Below are 23986 nucleotides of genomic sequence, written 5' to 3'. Positions count from 1 at the left end.
TCGGCTGACGCTACGCGCTCCCTCCGACGTGCCGTCATCCGCGCAACCGCCCTGACACCTCGCATGCACCATTCCCCCGGGAGCATGTGCACTATGTATTTTAGTGTGCGACTTATCGAAGACCACTCGCGCGGCTGGAGTGCACTTATGGCTTGGTCTAAGTACTCGGGGCACACTTTGTTTACGTTACCACGACGGCGGTGTACTCGCCTGAGTAATGGCCAGGGTTGCCTCGGACTTCGGTATTTCATAAAGTGCGAAAGCTTCGTTTAAAAAGAGAATTTCGCCGATCTTATTTGGACTGTGTCCAGACCAATGTGTAAACAGGCATTGTCAATATAGAACGTCATTTTATTCTAATTCCAATGGAATAAGTTAGTTATCGCTTGCACAGGGTTGCAAAATACCCCTTATTTACTATTGATGTATTTTCAGTTGCTTATATAGTCGGGATTTTGACGTTAATGTCGTTTCTTTAAATAATTTGGAAGTACATCTGTAATTTGGTAAAAGATATTTATTATTGCATGATGTCACAAAGTCAGCGATTTTATTTTATTCAATTTAAATTATAATATCATATATCGTTTCTTTGTGCCTAATATTCAAGAGGTACTATAATACGACTACGAAATCCGAATTTTCCGAATGTAAATTTTGAAATTTAGGGGAGCATAATATCTAGTGGAATGGAAAGATTAAAATATACTGACTCTCGACAATTTTAAACGAAATTCACGCATTTCAATATAAATATAAGTAGGGTACGGTTATAATTGTTTTTATACGATTTTTTAGGCATTCGTAGAATTTCAGATATTTTTGTGCACTTTGTGGAATAAATTTAAAGCTAAATCAATTTCTTTATCTTCAATATTCTTATTTAAATTATAAATAATTTATTTTAATTTTATCTAATTTTTTCCATGGCTTCGATAATTTTGCAATAACAAAATTACTTAGTTAAAAACATATAATTATTCATTAGTCAGAGCAATAGCTCTATTTAGTTAGTTATTTCATTGTTTCATAATAACAGTACTGATTCTCTCGTAGAATGTATTTATAAACATTGAATACTTAAATAATTTTATTATTTTTTAATAAAACAATAAATGGATTTTAATGCCGTTTAAATTCATTAAACATACATTTTTTCAAAATTGTTTCAAAGTAGCTTATGATATATAAAAATACTACCTCATAATTGCATACAAAATGAATTTACTGATATATGTATAAGGATGAAGATTGGTTTTCAAAAAGCTGTTTTCCTATACAGTCTGCTGTGTTGAAAATGAATGTTTTTTTTTTAAAAATCTATTTTTGAAAATATACAAATTTTGAAGAATAGTTCTTCAAATATCGTTATGACAAGTTATTCTAGAATTATTTTCATTATTTATACAGATACAGATTATTAACAAATACTTTTGTAAATAATTACTCTCCCAAACATTCGAAAATATATTTATTATCCAATTATCGTTCTAGATCTCTAAGAACAAAGTGTCATATCAATTAATAATATTAATTAATATTTACAATTTCAGATTAAAAGATTTGATTAATAAAAACAATACTTTGTTAACTTTAAAATAAGTAAACATATATACACACATATAATAATTGTTTCTGAAATAAGGAATAATTCACACAAACCTTGCTTGATATATGAATGATATAAAATAATAATAAGTTTTATCAAAATGACTATGTCATGGAAATCTTAATTTACTCAAATTCAAATGAATATTCAAAAATTCTACTGTTAATGTAGTTAAATCCTACAATTTCACTTAAAATATTTAAAAAATATAAAATTTTTGACTAGTCATAACTTGAGGCTGATTTATACTGTGTACATTTGAATAATAATACATTTAATTATTAAAGTATTTTATTAAATTCAAACTATATTAATAAATTTCATTCATCTTTTTTACTTTTTATTTTATTTTTTCCTTATTCTTTAAATAATTTATAATATAGGCTACTTATTATTATTAATATATTTGTATTTTATGAATATTTATCAGATAAATATAAATATTAATGAATGAGTAAAACTAAATTAGTAATGTAAATTACATTAAAATTATTATTGAATAATTTGTTAATATTTGATATGTTTAAACAAATTTTTTTCGCAGGAATAATTTGTAAATACAATTAAATAATTCAATAAATTAATTTAAAATCTTTATAAAGTTTTAATTTGGAATGGAAAGATTTATTTTTAACTTTTTAAAAGACAACTTTTAATTAAAAAAATTCTCATGCTATCGGTTTATCATTATTTAAAAAAGAAATTATATGTAATGTCTTATTAATAATATATTCTTATAATAAGCACAGTAAAAATGAAAAAAAGAAAGTATTCAATTAAGAATATTAACTTATTTCAGATAAGTTAAAATTATCATTATTTACACAGATACTAAACGACATTATGTACTGTAGAAAACGATTTGTAATTATAAAAATTGATATTATATTGCGATGAATTCGGTAATGAATATCAATATAAGAACGATGTGTATTAGATTAAATTAGTTATGTAATAATATAAACTCTCAACATAAAATGCGTAATCAATGTAATATCCAGTTATTAATGAGCCTAAAATATTTTAAAAAATACTGACTGAAAAAGATTAAAACGAAGATTATACATAAAAAAAGGTTGGACTAGGTTCGGTGTAAGTACAATTTCTACGAGTGTGGCAATTAAACATATAAATATTTAAAAATCATTGATCAATATAGGAAATCATTCAAAGCTCAATATATTAATTAGAAAGAATATTGATATGAAAATGTAACATTGTATATTTAAAATAGTGCGGTGCTTTTTAAAATTTTATTACTTTATGAAAGAAAAAAGAATTAGAGAATATACAATATAATCATCTAACCATTAGATGATTTTATATTTACACAATGTTAAAGATCAAAAAGACTATGTTTCTTTAAAGACGCCAGAATTAAATATATTCACATTTAAATCTAGCTAATGTATGTAAAAACATTGCCAAGTGATGCCTAATTGATTATGAAATTGTTAAACAAACTAGAAATTATAACAGATCGAATTTCAATTGTTCAATAACTATTTAATGGATGTACATTATTACATTAAATAGCAAAAGTCAATAAACATACATGCATTCCAATTATAATTAATCTCTGCAACAAATAAATATACAAAATATTAACAGAATTAAAATAAAATAAGAAATATAAAATTTTAATTTAAAATATTTTATTTCTAAATGTCTTTAGGCGTGTAATATAGAAAGGTATCAAATTAAAAGAATATTTGTATTTTTAGATTCTTAGATTCTGAGAAACTTATATTATACTAATAAAATTGTAATAATCTTGCATGTAATTTATAGCACAGATTTCAAATTAAAATTGTATAAAAGACAAGGGAAAGAAATGATGTCTTATAAATTTTGAGCATAAATAAGTTTTAAACATTTTAATTTACTAATAGGAACAGGACTGATGAAGATGTTATTTATAATTAAATATGATATATATTCATTTTATGAACTAGTATTGTTATATTAATTATTTCAAATTAATATGATTGATATTATGGAGTAAAATAACATTCTTAATATAGTACAATAATATTATAATAACATTAATAAAAATATTATCATTATTATTATTATTATTATTATTATTATTATTATTATTATTATTATTATAGAGTATAATGGCACAATTCACATATTGTATATAATTAATAATTTTAATTATACATATTTTATGAAAATTAAAAATAGAAACTGTATGTAGCAATCTTTTTTTTTTGTAATTTATATAATAATTATCTGAATTATTATGATCATAATTAATTCATCTTAATATTAATATTATATAAATGAAGAATTTGATAAAAAAAAAAACAAAAAAAAAACATTTTTATGGGACGGGAATAAATAGATTCAAGTTCTAGCAAACTATATTAAAATTTTTTAATTATTTTTAAAGATGAATATCTATTTTAAAATGTCAATATTTGATGACAATGGAAGACAATAAGTACGCGGTCATTCTCATTTTACATGTTGAAATTATATCGGAAAATTAACAGAAATACGTTATTGTAAGTAAAGTTAACTGTATTTAAAAAAAAAAATCCCTAAAGTAGGAAATACAATACAGAACTATATATATATATCTTTTTTTATGTTTATTTATTTATGCTTCTATATGTTTTAGTTATATATTTTTTCGTGTTATGTAGATAATGGTGCAAGTGAAATTGAAATGGAAGGAGAGAAAATTCAGTATTTTGAGAGGGACGAGAGACTATACTTAAGCGATGACGTTAATTTTATTATTAGTTCATTGATTCTTTTTATCTCCGTAACTATTACATGTTCTGTATATTAAGCTGCACTAAGTAACTTATGAGCTTCATTATGCTGGCCATGCATTGTTATAAAATTTGTTGGATCTAATTCTATTCTATTTTGTAGATTTTAATCCTGTACTAAAGCTGCAATAGTCGGTTCACATAATCCATTTCACTTACATTGAATAACATATATTATATAAAGCACAAGTGTTTCATATAGTTTCATACGATTATTTTAAAATAATATTTTTTAAGGTCTATGTAATACTCGAGTTTAAATGAAATGTAAATATTTGACTTATAGATTGATAATAGAATAAAAGTTCTGAATATAATATAAACTCATATTGTATCGATTTCCTTAATTATTATTGTGAAGATTAAAAAATATAACTACTAATTATTATTTAAATAGAATTTAATATTTATTTATATTATTTTTATTCAACACACTTTTTTTTTAAATTTCATTTAATTTTAGAAATTAAATTAGTAGTATCGATAAATACAATGAATCTTAAATATATGACAATATGGTTCAAATTCTTTTATTATCAACCCATTGTTAATTATTCCACTTTAACAGATTTAAATAATTTCAGTGCTATAAGTGAAATATGTAATCTAATTTAAAATTTTTAAATAATATAATTATAAAAACGACATTAAAGTCCAAACCTCTTCCAAGAAACCTTACGACGACAGGCATAACGAAAGAAATGTACCAAGAAAAGGGAATATGAAACAGTTTATCTGCTTTTGTTTTAAACGATTTTTTCTCGTACAACAAATGTTCTTTGTACATTGCTTACCAAAATTTCGTTAATAAGATACAACAGAACCAAGAAGCTTTTTACCTTGCCATGAATTACGCAGCTTCCACGACCTACAAATAATAAGCCACGTCATTTTGGTTGTAACAAAGTGAAGTGATTGGTATTAATTATTTCTTAATTCTATATATTTGTTTAGTAAAATAATTATATAAACTGAATTATTAGATTGTTATTCGAAGTACTTACACCTGTAAGCTCTCCACTGTCTGTTTAACTCATTATAGTATTTTTCATTGCCATTATAATTATTGTTTGAAAATATATTATTTATAATTTTAATATTAATTTTTATGGATTAAATTTTATCATAAAATAGTAATTTTGAAAGACATACAGTTGCATTATACTAACATTCAATTCAATTTCAATTATTCACATTATATATATATATATATATATATATATATATATATAGAATATCATCGAGTTTCGAAGTAGTTTTGTGTCTATGATAGTCAGTTGTCGGTAGGTTCCTTGTGAAAAGAACATATCAACTGGGATATCTAATAATAAAATACGATATATTTTTATTTCCTTTTGAGTTACGTATGGTGAAATTAATACCTTTAATAATAAAGTACACACAATTAATACATTCAAATTACATTCAATTATTTCTGAAATTGTAACATTATTAAATAATTACTAATTAAATGGTAAGATAAATTAAAGACTTACTTTGGTGGTTCTTTAAATAAGTTAATAAATTACACTAATTCTAATGAAATATAATGTAAATTTGTCATTATAAGTGTTGCATAAAATAAATGCTGATTTGTTATAGAGTATTTACGGTTAAATATTTTATACTATATCAGTATAACAACATGGCACATGCCCTACTATGGCACAATGCTTATATATTAACGACCGGAAAAAGTTAGTCGGTAAACCAGATCTCGCATATATCGATAGAAGTTGAAAACAGAAGTCCAAAGCATGATATGCTTTCATCATAGGAACTAATTAATGTAAGCGAATCGTCAACAAGTGGACAACGATTTTTGTCATATTATAAGAATAAAAACTATGTAATAATTGATCAATTCATTCCAAAAACATTGTAAGAGCTTCTAAAATGTAAGCTATACACAAGATGTGAAAAGAATATAAACAGTTATTGTATAAAGTATTCTTCATCTGTGTGTAGATATTATGTATATATTTAAAAATCCAACATTGTGGCATAGTTTAGACTAATTTAAACATTCATATTTTTAGAAACTAATATTATGTCAAAATATAAATAAAATATATTATTATGAAAAATTATTAGTATGAAAAATATATTAATATAAAAGGGTTTGTTCTGATTAGTTACAATCTAAGAATAAACTGTAAGAGAGAATAAGGGCCACAAACAAAATCATTTATTTATAAAATCTTACTGAGTTTGGAATATTAATAAACAACCTTCTATAACTATCTCATTAAATACTAACGACATTTATAAATTCATAATACCGGAATAGACGACAAGTACATAGCATGAGGTGCCCGTAGAATCCTGTTTGGCCTATAACATTTGTTTCAGTGTGTAATGTTCATTGAAGATCTACATATATGTTATATCTAGATATATCGATTTATAAATAATGTGATAATTCGCGTTTTATATATTTTAGCCATTTTTCTCACTCGGCAGCTGTCAAAAGAAGTTAGATTAATTTGATAATAATGCCATAACGAGTGGAGACGCCCTTTGCCTTAGAATCTGAATTATCGATATTTAGCGTTCCTTAAGAAAACTGCAATTACCCCATTTCGCAAGCTTATTTTTTCGTTATTGCGTAAATTAGAAATAATCTTTTAATCCCGAAACAATAAAAACGATAATTATTGTTGTAATATTGACGCAGTTATTGTAAGAAATACATAAATTAAGGTTTGTTTAGTTTGATTACGACAAATAGAGATTACATCTATTATAAAGTGATATTGTAGATTATATTTTATTATCGTATAGTCGGTGTATTTTTCCATACATAACTGTTAGATATTATTTTATTATCAGTTTTACGATTTAATAAATCTATTTTTCAAATACCAGTCGACAAGAATATTAAAATTTCAGCGTATTTTTAGTTATATAGTTACGTATGTCTTAAAAAAATATGTAAAATGGATTACTACTTAAACAGTTTAGTAGTGATTTTAATTAGGAATCGGTAACACTTGTTAAGAGAATTTTGATTTTGAAGAAAATAAAATATAAAGGTATTTATAATAATAAAACTAGTGTGTGTCTTTTTAAATTTCAGTAAATACTTATACCATTAAAAAGCATTATCTTTTATAGCTAAAGGGATAAAAATTGAAACGGTTAAATTAACTAATTTGCATCATTTTAAGAAATAAAATCATCAAAAATTAAGAAAATGAAAATACCAACTCTTATATTACTGTTAATAATCTACTTTACAGCCTTCGTTAATTGTACATTAGAAGGTTGTATACAAATGTGTGGTAAGAAATGAAAATTTATTTTGGAATCATTAATTAACAATTTTTTATTAGATTTTAACAAATACTACTTGTGTATAACGGAGATATTCCAAATAAATGATAAGTCATAATGTTTCAAAAGTACTTTTCATTTGTTTCTTATGTAATTAAATAAAACGTAATTATAAAAAAAAAAAAAAATAATTCATTATGCATTATATTTTCGGTGTTATATTGACAATATATTATTTTGTATTAAATTTGATAGCTCGGATTACCATTGATAACATATAATAGAAATATGACTTTTCAAATTATGTTAATCTAATTTAACAAATTTCATTAATAATCTTAAGCAGTATTTAATAGACACTCAATTAATCATAAAAAAATCATTCTTCTTAGTAACAAGATATAATAAATTAAAGATATTTATAAATTTAATTTTAGTTATAATATTTCTCATTGATTAGTATATTCCTCAAATATGAATTAAATAATTCATTTTTTATAAAATTCCAATTATTAACCATAATAATATATATTGTTTTTTTTTTATTTTATTATGAGTTCATTGTTGTTTTTATTATGATTTCATGTTATTCTAATTATTCATAATAATATAATATATTTCTATTATGTTATTAACATGCAAACTGTTATTAAAGTTATTATTTCTAATAAATATTATATTTATAATACATACGATAATTACGTGATGTGATTGTCTGTATGTCATGCACATAAATATTTTTACAAGGGAATAAATATTTTATTATTTTTCCTGATTAGTAATAATATATTTCTAATCATAATTTTTATCGTATCAGAAGGAAAATAGAAAACGTATTTATTACCAAGGATCATTATGCTTTCTAATTATTTTATCAAATTATCGCAATATTAATCGAATCAATAAATATATCATCTTTAGGATAATGTAGCAAACGTATAAAAATGCAATATCAAATTATTGAATAATCGAATATTAGCATATTAACATTTATAAATTGGTTTAATCGATTATAAGCTATAACAAGCAATTTCTTAATACGTAAAAAATATTTATAATGCAGTGGAACAATAGATATATTCTAGTAGCTTTTTAAATTATAATTATACATGTCTGGTAGACAGTTTTCTTTTAATGTTATAATACTGAAAATATTTCAATAATATATTACTTATCTTAATATAGAGAACAATAAAAAAAATAAATCAGACTGTAGAAATAATTGTTACAAAGCCCATGTTATTGGTAAGTTATTTATTTAACAATACTTAAGTACATTCGTACACTATCATATTTATATATCATTAAAAATTTAATTATTTTATAGGAGATCAGATACTCCGCAATTACAATGAGTGTCTAGAATTATGTAAACGTAAGATATACACTTTCCTCGATAATACTATTATATTATTATTTATTTTCAAGAAATATATAATCTATCACATTATCGATATATAATAAAATAGTTTTTATAATTAAAGTATATATAAACGATTATTTAAAATCTTACTTTGAACAACTGCTTTTTAAATATTCCTCTTTTTTGTAATTGCTGCTATAATAAATTTTTAATTTATTTATTTCATTTAACATCAGCTTTGCAAAAACTTTATTACGATGGTTGCAAGAAAGCCTGCAAAGACAAATTTTCCCATTGGAGGGGTAGTAAGTAAATTAATATTTGTATTAAAATAATATAAATAATCATCTGACATTTTTAAGTAATATTTAAGCACCTTCTTTTTAGGATAAAATAAATGTTCGGTTAATAAACGGAAAAATTGAAATCAACTCATTTCAACAACGATTGGAATTTATTGAAGCAGTCATCCATTATATTTACTTTAAAAAGATTATTAATTTTATTAACGCGTTACATATAACAATGTGAATGTTTTTCAATATATATTTTGCCAACATATTTAATTATATAACTTATTAATATATTAATATTGAATTTATAAATATAAGTTCATTATGTAATAAATACTCGAGTAAACGTGCAATACATTATAAAGACGATTATCTGTTAATCATTAAGTAATAAATAACTTATTTTATATAATAAATATTATCTTATGTGTCAAAATTCATTTTATAAAATAACATTATGCTTCCTACAAATTTTCAATTGAATGAATAGTACTTTAAAACTATGTTTAATATTTACAGCATACATACATTAAAACTTGATGCTTGATAAAATAAGATAAGAATTATCTTATTGTATTATTTCAAGTCATGCGTAAAGTGGTTTTGATATTCATTAAGATTCCATGTATATAATTTAATATTACAGCTACTAAAAACCCATACAAGTAAATCATTTAATTTATGTACACTTTTATATATTTATTTATAAAATGTAATTCTATATATAAATTAAGTTGTATATTTAGTCGTAGTATGCATAATGATTATTGTATACGTCAAAATAAATATGTACAATATACATTTTTGTTAAAATCTTATAATTTAAAATACAGAGTAAACTTTGTTTTGCTTTGAAAACAGTACTATCCAACAAGAAATTTTAATAAGAAATATTGAATAGAATAATATTATACGAAGATTATAAAGTATATTTAGAAATTTTTTCTTGTTATATATATATTTTTTTATTTTATTTAAAATGGAAATTTTTTTTTTTTCATAGCTATCGAAATATATGAAAAATATGAATTTATTTTTTGTTTTAAACCTATGTAAATTTTAAGTAATGTCAACAAGAAAGCTGCATGTTATATTACTTATTTGTTTAATATACAATTCTTACATTTTTGTTTTGTTTTTGTTTTTTGTTTTTTGTTTTTTGTTTTTTGTTTTAATAATGTACTTTAGACATCGATAATACAATCTCTATTATTAAGAACTGACGATAATGCACCGTAGGTTTTCCTTAATATTAAAATTAAATAAAGAATTATCACAATAAAATATAACATGTATATTATTGAATAACTACTTTAGTAAATCAACATAATATATTTATACAATATTTATTACATTTACTTAAGTAGAACACAAATATTTATTATTATATAAGAATAAGCGATAGCGATGGTAATGAGAGGTATAACTGACTATAATTGTATTATCTTTAAGTATTTAATAATACAAATATCTCTTACAATTATATTAAGTTAATGAATAAATTTGTTTGAACGAATTAATATATCGTGATGAATAATTTATTATTTAATACATTTCTGAAATAATGTATTATTCATATTACGAAGTTTATTTTTGTAAAATATCAGCATTTGCACAATGACAACTCATTAGATATATTTTCTATTTATTTAAGAAATTAGTGAAAAGTGCAAGATTGAAAATGTTACATCTGTAATCAGTCTATGGCAATTATTTGAAGTTTATCTTTGAATATTTTTATTTATTTTAGACATCACAGAAATCTATTCTTTTGGAATATTTCTCATAAAATTTATTTATAGTTATGCAAACAAATTTGGTGTAAACATTATTTTTGATTATCAAAAACATTCAATGCTCATAAATGTAAAATTAATCTATTTATATAAAATAAGAATGTTTAATATTAATTGGCAATTTATTAAAACATTGTTTCCTTTTTTATAGAATATTATAATTAATATTTTATGAATTAAGAGTATATTAATCGGAAACCAAAATCGGCGATCGAGAGAAGAGAGTGAAGAGAAAAAGAGAGAACACGCGTGTATAAAGGTACGTGAGTTGAATCCCCATTGAAAATAGGAAAAAGTGTTCTCTTGGCAGTCGTCACGTTAAAAGTTATTGGAAAGCGTCAAGTCCTTAACTATTTGTCTAAGTAAGTGAATGCAAATAAGGAGCTATCGTTACTGCCATTCTTACTCCTGCACGTAGTGAGCGAATTATTATTTCTATTATGTCGAATTTATTATTTACTTAATTTTCTGTTATTTATATTCTAGTTATTTTTATGCCGAGATTTTAAGTAATTAATTCATAGAAGTGAAATAGAAATATGTAACATGAATTTATTACACAGGAACTACTTTTCAGTGTGACCCCAAAGTAATTATTATTCATAACTACACTTAATGTAAATATTTAATAGTACTTTCATGAAAAGATAAATTTAAATTTCATGGTTATAACGTAATTTTTATGTAATATTAATAAAGGTGTATATACTCTAACAAGAGTATATAATATCAATGTCTCTCTCTCTCGCTCTCCCTCTCTATCATTGTGTATATAATTAAGTATTAAGTATCAAGTATATAGCGATAAGGTATAAATAAGTCATGTATCAACAAATACTATTGTACAAATGCATTGCTTAAAAAAGTACAAATAATGCCGTACAGATTCTTGAAATAGCTAAGAAAAATTTCTTAAGGGATAACAATTTAATTGATTCAATTTATGCTCAATAAGATTATTTCTTTTTAGTGTAATCACTTCGCACCTCAGAGACGAATGGAATATATTACGCGGAATGCGAAATATCGAAAATTTATGATCCCATTGATAAAAATAGTATGCGTAACAATATATAAAAAATTCTTAATTTATTGTTAAAAATTTAACAACAATAAATGATCTAAAAATTTTATTGATGAAGCTTTTACTTTTGAAAAATTCATTAGTTTTAAATAATATTAAATTATAATACTGCCGAATATTTTATGATTACTATAAATGATTACTATAATGATTACTATAATAATATAATGATTGCAATAATTACTCGAATACATTTTCGTCTGTGTTTCTTAAATTTAGATCAAAAAAAAAATCAAAAAAAAAAAAAATCATAAGATGCAAATTTACCATACATATATTGAAATCACGTTTTGTTAAGTTGAAAAATTTCAAACAATTTTGTTGAAATTTATATAAAATTAAAGAACATTCCCAGTTTACGTTACTTTGTAATACAAACCGAAATATTTCTTATTAATTACACTGGAGTATAAAAGAAATTTACATTAATAATTCAAAAACAAATAATTCAAAAAAAGTTCTACGAATCCTTTAACAAATACTCATATTTTGCCATGGTATAACATAAATATTCATTTATTAAAAAGCTTTGTAGAGCATAGGAAATAATTATTTTGTAAAAAGAGACTCATGTGTAGCTTACGTAAAAATAATATTTTAATGATAATGAGGCACTTACAATAGAGAATACGATAAGAGAATTAATATTAATAATAATTATATTATTAATAAAAGTATTGTGTGTGTATATATATATATATATATATATAAATTATCGATATGTCAGTGAATATCGTACACAATCCAAAATAGAACATTGTTTTTGAAGACAAACTGGCCAATCATTCTAAAATCAAAATTCTCTTATATACTAAATTACTGAAAATTAAAACACATTTTAATTGAATAGTTCTTTATTTCTATGTCAGTATAACATTTATGATATTCAATACATGAAGCATCTCAAAATAAATAAAAGACATTGGGGCATCATTTAAATAAATAGATAAATTACCATAAATTATACAAATTTTTTTTTCTTCAAATATTAATTTAGATTATCGTTTTTGTCATAATATTCAGATAGTTTAAAATCTTAATAAATATTGTGAATGTCGTTTAATTTAATTATTAAAACAATCTAATATGCACAGCAAGTGTTATCGCTTTTTGATATAACATTGATACCATTTTAAATGATATTTTAGTTATGATAATAAAGTAATGTCTTATAATACGTGTTCAATTTTAGTAAGTCTTTGTAAAAAAAAAAAAGAATAGCTTTGCCATAACTTAAAAGTTAAATAATAATAATTGCAGCTACATGTAATTTCTTTTAATACTCGTCCGGCAATTATAACGTTCGTAAAGATTCTTAAAACAAAACAACTTTTGATACATTAAAGGACCATATGTCAATTAATTATTATTTTCGATTTCTTAATTCGTATGTTTTTGATAGCGTGCTGTTTGTTGTTGTTTCTTCAAATTCCGACGAATCGGATGTGCGAGAACTCGAAATTGTATCATTAGAATATTTGGAGGATTCGGTCCAGGAGCTGCTATAAAGACTCTCCTCCATCAGACATTTCCAGCATTGGCAGTGCGATGATGATGAATAGGATGATGATTCAGAAGATGTACACGAGCAATCGCATGAATATAATGATGAGTCTTCGCTAGAACTGAGAATTGGATTCACGTCACTGAAACGAGACCCTACGTGCACTGAAATAAAGAGGTAAATTTAATTAGAACAATATTGTTCGTCGTTGAAGAGTAATCCGCGAGTGTGTTTTTAAAAAATTATTCACTTTTCAAACTTAATTCTCGAAGACATCACAAAATTTCATTTAAACAATTGCAATATTATTTATCGACGCACCTGCTTCATTTATATTACGAAGCGTAATTTTGAAAGAGTTCGAATAAATTAATGAAAATAATTATTGTTTTCAATTGATAAATATCAATGGAGAAAAGACTATGGATATAAATATAAATTTCTAATGAAAATAAAATTATTATTAAAGGCAAAAATCTTAATTTTATAAAGAATTTAGGAAATACAATTAATTATATTAGTCTAATTATATTAGAAAACTTGTTCTTTCATTTATTAATTATTATTTATTTAAAAATCTATATTTACGTTCGCCTATTTTTCCTATATGAAGTTTTGAGAAATGTTTGCTCATTTCTCCCAAAGCTTTAGCAACTTTTTTGTCATTTTTAAATTTTTTTCTTGCCTCAGTTTCCTTTTCACATTTATTGATCTTCGATTGCTTAGCAGATGTTGGTTTCTCTTCCATCGATTTATCTCGAAAAGTTATGTGCATTAATTTATCTGGTTTCGTTACTTTTTTACGTGATCTTAATTTTTTCTTTTCTGAATTATTTTGGAAAGAAATATTGTTCTTTAGTATTGATGTAGAATAATTACTTATTTCATTGGTGTCGTTGATAGGCTCTAATTTGACAGGTACACTCGCTAATTTAATAGGTTATTTAAAAGAAAGAAATAAATATTATAATTATTTAGCAATTGGGAAAATCGCAGTAAAAAAATTATGGGTAAATTGTTAAATTTGGTTTAAAACAAATATTTTAAGTCTCACCTCTTGATGCAAGGTTTTTATTAATTTTTAATATCTTAGATTCGTTAGCTTGTATACTATCATTAATATTATCTTCAATCATAGTACTGTGACTATTAATATTCGCTAACAAATCATCCATTGAATTATTTGCATTTATGATAGTCTTTGAATCATTAGATGTATTTGATTTAATTTTGACAGTTTTTGATGCACTACGGGATGGTACTTTTCTTTCTGTACCATGTGACTTATTTATATAATTTGTTTACTTAACAAGATTTGTTTATTTAACAATATTTAAAAGAATGACTTACCCTTTGTTTGAATCTGGACTTGTTTCTTTACTGGATCTTTTATTTTTATTTTCTTGGCAACAACTGAAGCTCGTCGTTTTACGAATCTAGATGCATCTGATATTAACAATATTATGAATTAAACATTATATATTTGTGAATTAATAATATATCACTAAATTTTAATATACCTGATTGATTCTTTGTTATACTATCTCTAATTTTCCTTGTTTCACTATTGAAACGATCTGATTGATTATTCTTTTCTTTATCGACTTCATTATTTTTCTAAAAAAATATTTAAATCATATAATCAAGCATATATATATATATATATATATATATATATATATATATATATGTTAAATTATTTGAAATTGATTTATTGAAAATAGAAGATATTTATTAAAGGTATATATACTGCTAGATTTCTAATTTTTAAAGTTTTTGAATTGATATCTTTGGATTTTGAATTGTTCAATTTATTTGCACTTTTTTCATTTATAATTTTTGTTTTAATTTTCGTAGTTTTCTTATTATTTTTAATTTCACTTTTTTCTGCATCATCGTCAATTGTATTTTTTTTTTCTTGTGAAAGTTCAAAATAAAAAATATGTTATTGGTGATTTGTACATAATATAATATAGATATATATAATTAATATTAATAATATATGAATATTTACTTTGTGATTTGCTCTCATTATTTGATATAGCTAAATTCATATGTTGTTGATCTTGTTCGGAATTTGTATTATTTTTGGAACGATTTTTCTGAAATTACACACACACGCGCACAGATTTACACGCGCGCGCACGCACGCGCGCACACACACACACACACACACACACACACACATAATAAATAATCAATAAATATAGAATACATATTTCTAGCATTCAAAATAATGGATTCTTACGTCAGTTTTTTTTGATTTAGGTGTATTTTGTAATTTACTATCACTTTTTTCTGATTTGGATGTTTTTTTAATTTTATTCGTTGAATTCAGCGTGATATTTTTTTCTTTAATAGTTGCTCGTGTGCTAACTCTTTTTTTTTTTTCACTTTTTGTGTCATCTTGCGTGCTAGATATAGTTTTTGGAGTGCGTTTTGTTTTAATTGTATCTAAAAATTATTATAAATTATACTTTTTCAAAAATACATGTAAGATAATAATATAAATATATATTTATATGTATAAAGAGATAACTTAATACTGCAATATTCAAGAGGATTTTTTTCGCAATTAACGTTACATCAGATATTACAAGTGTTTTATTTATTTTGACATGTTACTATTTTTGAAATATTTCTAATATAAAATTATGTATATATTAATGCATAAAAAATATACAATATATAATTTCTCGATTACATTATAGCATAATTAATGAAAAATTAATACATCCAAATTTACCTTGTTTTATACTGTTTTGATCAACGACTTCTTTTTCTCTTTGTTTTGCTTCATTCATTACAGGTATTTCAGTTTTCGGAAAATCTTTTCTAGTTTTCTATAAATTTACAAAATAGCATAATAAGTAATAATGATTCAAACATGTGATAGTACTGAATAAAATTGTACTATTTATATATATATATATATATATACCTTAGTTACTTTTGGCTTTGTAGCTTTGGATGCTGATTCTTTTTTGACGACCACGCTTTTATTATTATTATCAGATAACAATTTGCTATCCGAGGAAATAGTTTGAATTTTAGGAGTTCTCAAAGTTCGCTTAATGTTATTATCCTTTACATTATCTTAATAAAAATATTATTCTAATGAAAATTAAATATTAAAAAATTGTATTGTATTTAATTATTAAATCACAGTATTAAATTTTAGTATAAAATAATTGTTTTAAATAATTGTAACATTTTAAAAAATGTACACTTGATCAAGTTTTATAATTAAAATTTATAATTTAAATAATTTTACTTTGATTTTTTCTTAATACACTTTAGAATTTATTCTAAAATTGATTCGATCATTTATATAAATTATTTGCTGTAAAACTAAATATTATTATGTTATCCATTTAATTTTAATTTTAGACTGCGTTTAGTAACCTTATTTTTTATAAATTTTTTTTAATCATATTCTTCAGCTTTAATGAAAATACGAATCATTTTGAAATTTTGATAATTATTTCATTAAATAAAAATAAGTTTCCAATAAAAATTATTGGTTTAAAAATCTACAAAAATATTTAGAGCTAATATTATAGATGTAATATTATTAAATAAATTCTGCTTGCTTCAACACTTTTATAATACTTTGTTCTATTATAAAATCTTATAATATATTTGTTATGTACCAGTATTAGATCAAATAAAAAGAAATGTAATGTTAACAGTTAGTTTAATAATAAATGAAATAATTTGAACATTTTTTCCCCAATAAGTGATAAAATAGTATCAATATTTTAAAATATCAATCTTTTAATAATATAAACCAAATGATTTCTTATACCTCGACTTTTATTTGATAGCTTTATTCTATCCTTAGTTTTTTGCGCCTCTGACGATGTATTTTTTTTTTTGGTCGCGCAAGTTGAACACAATTTTATTTTTGTTCCATCCTTTAAATTCACCCAAACATCGGTTTTGGGAACTTTAGTTTTATTTTTAATTTTGGAATCTGTTGTATTTTGTGCCTTTTTAACTTTTCTTTTCAATAATCTTCTTAAACGCGTAACACCTAATGGTGAATTTTCTTTATCAGATAAGCAACCTGCAGAAATTCTTCTTATTCGAGATTGTAAACCTGGTCCAGCCACTTTACTCATATTTAAATATTTTCAATTTATTCTGCAGATGATGCTTTAAAATTCCTTCATTAATAAAAATATTTTAAACGTAACCAAATTTTAAATAGATGTCCAGCACTTATTGCGATAAAGCTTCGACGAAAACTGAAGACAAAATGTCTTTCTCTTATTATTTACTTATAGCAGAATTTTGAAAGTTATATTCGACACATTTCTTATTAAGATGGTAGTAAAACTCTTAAGTTTCTAAGAAAATATTTATATTTACATTTATTATTTACTTAAAATGAAATTTCAAACTTAAATAGAAGGATTGATAAAATCCTTTCTGACAGCAGGATCTAAGACCTAGTTTTGTAAAATTACTTTTGCGAAATGTATTTTAAATCAAATATTTTATGTATCATGTAATTTTATTTATTATAAATAATGATAAACCGATTGATTAATTTGATAATATTAATTTATAAATAGTTGATTCCTAGTTAGAATTACTTTTTGGTTTAAAGTCTTTAATACTACAATAACAGTTATTATGTAATGAAAAATAAATTATGTCCATAGATTATCACTGTTTATATTTGTACATTTATTGTATCATTTAGATTATATAATTTAACGATGCAAAGAAGAAATTGATTTTCATACTTTTAGTTAAATCTTTTTCTATTATAAAAATATTTTCATTAAATACATTGAAACATAATCACAATAACATGATAACAATAATATATTTAAGGATAAAACAATAACAATGAATATTAAATGTATATAATAAATCAAATGTCTACTGTTATCATATGGTTAATTATGATCAATTGAAACGAATGTTTTATATTTCTTTTCATTATTATATTTGTAATTTATTGTTATAAACATCTATATTGTTCTCATCGTTCCATTAAAATAATATATTCTTTTGTAGAAAATTGATAAAAAAACTAACAAATACATTTTTTTAAATAATTTCTTTTAATTGAATTGGAATTAAAAAATATATATTGTTAGTAAATAACTAAATAATACATTGAAAAATTTAAATAACTTATTATTAGATACATACGTTAATAATATAATTCTTAAAACAATAAATAAACAAAAGATAGATTATAAATAATTGTTTTTAAACTGAGAGAGAGAGACTTTTAGCAAATGGATGAGAACGAATATAAGGAATTTGATTATGAAATTTTCATTACATAAATATATGTGTGTGGGCGCGCGCGCGAGAGCGTGTGTGCGTGCATATGTTCGTGTAGTGTGTACGTGTGTGAAAGTTCGTGACTGTGTCTGTGCAGAGGCATATATTTCAAGATATGTGTAGTAAGTAAGAAATTTGTACGAATACCTTAAATACCTTTTATTTTCGAAAGTATTTAAAAATTGATATTGCTATTCTATTTTCATAATTATAAAAATATGGTTTCGTTAATTACTTAGATAACATAAGGATCATTTTATAATTTTTGTACCGATAAGCATTACGAAGATATGAATATAATGAATATGAAAATCATAAAATTTTAATAAACTACACGGAAAAATCGACATATTTTTATAGTAAAATAGTACTTTGAATATTACTTAAAATAAAATTGTTAAAAAATTATAGTTTCTTATAGTTTTATAGGCTTAAATTAATTCCAGTTATTCCATGAATCAGAATATGTTTTGCTTCAAAAATACACTTATTCTTATCATTATACACTTCTCTCTGAACAATACTTTGTTAACAAAATGTGTGAATCTTTATGTTCATTAAATTCCGTTGTGGAAATTGAATTTGCACATTTAAATATTTTAAATTATATGAAATCTATTGAATATCTGTAGATTTTCGAAGGCATATTCAATTTCAAAAGATGAATTTTTTTAAAATACTACAAAGCATGAGATATTGGTCAATATAGAATATTATTAATATATTAATGGTATTTATAATGTAATATTGAATTTTTTCTATAAATTTATAATATTAAATCTTCTTTATAAAATATGTATTTAAGCATAATAAATTTTGTTGTACGTACTTGTATTAATCTTCAAGAAAATTATTTTTACCTTACATGTTCCTGAAACATAAATATATACCAGAAAACTACGACCAAAGAATAATATTTTAGAGTAAGTAACAAAAAACATTATAAATTATCTTTTTTGTAGCTTCATACATTTTGTAAATCGCACATTGAGGATCATAAAGATTATTTTTCAAACCGTAGAGTGACAGAACTATTTGACACATACGATTTTACACTTAAAGGATAGGATGACATCTTTCTTCGACCTTGACGACCAAGCAGGTTCAAAGAACTCACTGAAACACCTACAGCATGAGTTAATCTGTACGTTTAGTGCAAGGTTTATCTTAAAAAATATACGAGAAAATGAATTTTTATAGAGTGCAGCCAAAACAGTCAGAATGATATCACCTAAAATGAGAAATAAAACATTTGTTTGAATGGATAGGCATTTTGGAACATAAAACTTTATGACAATATGAAAATAATAGTAAGAGAACAATATAAATGATGATTCTTTTATTTAAAAACAAAAAAAAATATTTAATCATCTTATATATTTTGTTATATAATTGTTATATATTTTTTTCAAAAACTTTAACTGTTATTAACAAAATAATTTTGAATAATATGTACTCTGTATAGATTCTTTGAATACATTAATACGATCATCGTATAAATCAATAAAAAATAATTGCATTAAAATTATTTTGATATACTTCAACGTTTTTATTAGGAGTTATTTTTCATAAATGTTTATTAATAAAATAATTATAGAAAATTATTAACATAATTTAATACATTAAATAATAATTTCATCTATATCAAAAATATTATTCTCAAATTTTTATGTTATTGAATTTCTATTCTCTTTACTTAAAATATTTTACGCAAATATTTATCAGATCAAATATTTAAAAAAGAATTATTATGACACATTTTTTTAAATCAAACATACTTTTCTATAAAAACTTGTATTATATAAAATTTATGAAATAGAAGTATTTCAATATTTTGAGGAATTAATTTGATTTTTGTACTCAAAACTTCAATATATTAATTACAAATTAAAAATTACTTAATTATATTACAAAATTGATACGTTATTTAGAATATCAATATTTTATTTCTACATCAAAAGCTCACGGAATATGTTCACTCATATTATAATAGTATCATAAAAATTTAAAAATAAAAAATCTAATGCACGAACTTAACAGTAATGTTGAAAGTCTAATTATTAATATTAATGTATTTTCAATTTTATATTTTATATTTATTTCCTATTTTTATTTACTGTCCTAAGACATTTTTCATGAAATTTCTCTGAGCCGTTAAAACACTTTAGAAAGCAATTGAAAATAATGTATTTATTTTTTCTGGTATAATAGAAATTTACAATTTTTTACAAATACACTCTATTATATATTTACTCTATTTATTTTTTACTTTGATGAAATTTCAACACAAATCAATTATAAAAAAAATATAATAAAAAGTATATTATAACGTATATATTGATATTTTATAAGTTTTACTAAGTATTCAGTGAATTGAGTATTCAGTGAGATTTTGAAAACTTAATACGTAATCGTAGTAATAAAAAATTGAATTGAGAAAAGCAAATGCAAAAAGAAAATAAATATAAAATCTAAGCCATTCGTAGAATCCAATCTATCTCTAATATTTTTTATCAATAATTATAATTAGCAAAGATCGAATATATTACGGACCATATTACTATATTTTCAGATTTGCTTTACCTTAGTTTTAGATAGTCTGTAATTGCAAATTCACAAACATAAACATAAATAATGGTCTTATTAAAAAAATATTGTCTGGATAGTTCTTTTAATACCTTATATATTGATCTTATACAATCATTACTCTAAAAAAATTTAACTTTATTTTTCATATAATTAATAAGCAAAATATTAATTATAATAGTAATGGAGCAGTAATAAATTTATTATAACAATAAATAACAATAATTACGAAATAATAATTTTTTTAATTGAGAATACGCAAGAATATGTTGAATATGTTTTTAGCAATAAAATATTTGATTTTGTCAGCTAGAAAACGAAGTCTTTACGATTTATATCTTTAAACGATATCTTTTAAAGATTTATAAGTACGTTTATCTTTATTAAAAATACGATATAATTTATGTAACAATTTTTTTATAATGTAGTGTTTCATTTGTATAAAAAACCATTAAATAAACTTTATCTTTTGAGATATCTTTGAAATATTGGAAATATTAAATGATTAATACATAAGTTTTGGCTAGTGAGAAATGAATTTTAACAAATTTTCCGTAACTACATCTAGCAATTTTTGTAAATATCAATCAAATTTGTCAAATACGCTATCCTTTATGAGTTAAGAATTATATGCACATGAAAATTTGAAATAGTAACAAATATTACTAATAGTTGTCGAGTATTTATCTTGAATGATTAAATAACCGTTAGATACTGAAATCAGCAAAAAAAAAAAAAAGCATGAATGGAATATAATTGTCAATTTCGTTCCGTCTTCAACTTCGCTTCGAACGTATTCCCAACTGATATCCATGGATATGAATCTACATATAAGTTCATTGATATTTATACGTATATCGTGAGGAGGAGGAGGAGGAGGAGGAGGACTCGTTCCCGAAAAGAAAATACTAAGACATGTGTTGTAAGACCGGACTATGGCTCGGTGAGAGTGCTTGCATATATAACAGTGTCATTGTGGCCAACCATGAATAGTTGCACGCGACAGCACGTCGAGTGAACATGATCAAGGTAAGCGGCTTAAAAAGGATTTTTAATTTCGCTTCATTTTCTTTTAACTACTATCGAGATATTTTTTATTAATTTTGACTTTTGCAAGAAAAAAAAATCCAATAATTATGTGTAGTTGAGTTGTGGAAAACTACTTAAAAAAGGGCTTGTATATAGTATATAATTTTTCGAACTGTGAGTGAAATTCATAAGTGTACATGCATTAAAAAATGATATATGAATGTTGACTGACGAAAAGTTTTTGCAAATATTCATTTATAGAATTTCATTTGAAAAGTGTTTATTTGACAAAACCGAGCGAGTGTCATGGTAAAATTTTTTTTCCTTTTTTTCCCTTATATTAAATACGTTATAAATGAAATTATGAATTGGGCATTCGTTCATTATCAAAATAAAACTTGTCCATTATTTTTATAGATAATAATTATACATTCGTTACAATTTCGTTTGATATCGACACAAATGCCTTCATTCTTTTAACTCGAAGAAAATCACTTGGTACTATTATTATTTTAAACATACTTTAATCCAATGATAATTGAAATAATAGATAAGTTAGCAAACATTTAATTAATAAATAAATAAAAAGCAAAAACATTTAATATAATAACAACTATTTAATATATAAAATTACAATATCTTCAATTATTATTATTATATTATTATTATATTCATAATATGTCTTATGTTTATTAAGTAAATCATTCGCTGTATAATTCATGTCGAATATTTTACTGTTATACGTAAGAAATAAGTATTTCCTGAAAGGCAAATGAAAAAGGAAAATGTATGTTTTACAAAATTCCCAAATAACTGTTAAGTAATGTAGAAAAAATATTTAATATAATTATAAAAACAATTTTATTACGTATCAATAGAGAAATATTAATTCCTTTATATCCAATAATTTTAGCTAATTATGCATATTTTTATTAAATTTTCATCGATTTTTCTCTTATTTAATTACTTTTAATTAACTATTATTGTTATTGTTAATTAATTATGCATAAATAGCAAATGTGTACTGTATTGTTTAAAGGTCTATATACAAATGTTGTAACGATTATCAACGATAAATAATAATTTTTTAATATTACGAGCCATGAATTAACTGTAAGCTAATCAACTTATAGTTTTCCTTAAATTTTCTTATAAAATATCATTTTTCATACAAAACGCACACAATTACAAATACCATTGCTAATCAAATTGATAAAAAGTGCATAATCAATTTACAGCTAATTTTTCTCTACCTCTACCTCTCCATGTACGGAGCACTCGGTCATCCCGTTCAGACGTTCCAAGTCCTGGATGACATCGACAACGAAGCCGAAATCATTGAGGCGGAAGAGC

At 22.9% G+C, this 23986-nt stretch overlaps 3 protein-coding genes and 1 long non-coding RNA gene across 4 annotated transcripts in view; 1 reads left to right on the top strand and 3 right to left on the bottom strand.

Moving 5' to 3' along the window:
• Nucleotides 1-14273: 14273 nt before the first annotated feature.
• LOC105359516 (uncharacterized) lies at nucleotides 14274-15324 on the bottom strand. The gene is made up of 4 exons (XM_011496130.1): nucleotides 15232-15324; nucleotides 15062-15157; nucleotides 14766-14981; nucleotides 14274-14638 (listed from the first exon to the last, which is right to left on the bottom strand). Exons 3-4 carry the CDS (start codon nucleotides 14884-14886, stop codon nucleotides 14274-14276), a joined length of 486 nt encoding a protein of 161 aa, XP_011494432.1. The 5' UTR covers nucleotides 14887-14981; nucleotides 15062-15157; nucleotides 15232-15324.
• Nucleotides 15325-15592: 268 nt separating this feature from the next.
• On the bottom strand, nucleotides 15593-16161 carry LOC105359320 (uncharacterized). The gene is made up of 3 exons (XR_912765.1): nucleotides 15960-16161; nucleotides 15726-15813; nucleotides 15593-15628 (listed from the first exon to the last, which is right to left on the bottom strand). It is a non-coding gene; the product is annotated as an uncharacterized LOC105359320 (long non-coding RNA).
• Nucleotides 16162-16416: 255 nt separating this feature from the next.
• On the bottom strand, nucleotides 16417-17948 carry LOC105359515 (uncharacterized). The gene is made up of 3 exons (XM_011496128.1): nucleotides 17520-17948; nucleotides 16653-16807; nucleotides 16417-16554 (listed from the first exon to the last, which is right to left on the bottom strand). The coding sequence occupies exons 1-3, from the start codon at nucleotides 17833-17835 to the stop codon at nucleotides 16417-16419; spliced, it is 609 nt and encodes a 202-aa protein (XP_011494430.1). The 5' UTR covers nucleotides 17836-17948.
• Nucleotides 17949-22561: 4613 nt separating this feature from the next.
• LOC105359514 (uncharacterized) overlaps nucleotides 22562-23986 on the top strand; it is a 1796-nt gene continuing 371 nt past the window's right edge. The window contains exons 1-2 of the mRNA XM_011496127.1: nucleotides 22562-22633; nucleotides 23872-23984. Coding sequence (XP_011494429.1) covers nucleotides 22625-22633; nucleotides 23872-23984 — 122 coding nt within the window. The 5' untranslated portion in view covers nucleotides 22562-22624. The remainder of the gene's footprint in view (nucleotides 22634-23871; nucleotides 23985-23986) is intronic.

This window comes from Ceratosolen solmsi, unplaced genomic scaffold, assembly GCF_000503995.2.
Source record: "Ceratosolen solmsi marchali unplaced genomic scaffold, CerSol_1.0 scaffold11, whole genome shotgun sequence".
In the NCBI taxonomy this organism is placed as follows: Eukaryota; Metazoa; Arthropoda; class Insecta; order Hymenoptera; family Agaonidae; genus Ceratosolen; species Ceratosolen solmsi.
The sequence above is the reverse complement of the archived record's forward strand: the minus strand, read 5'-3'. Positions and strand labels throughout refer to the sequence as shown.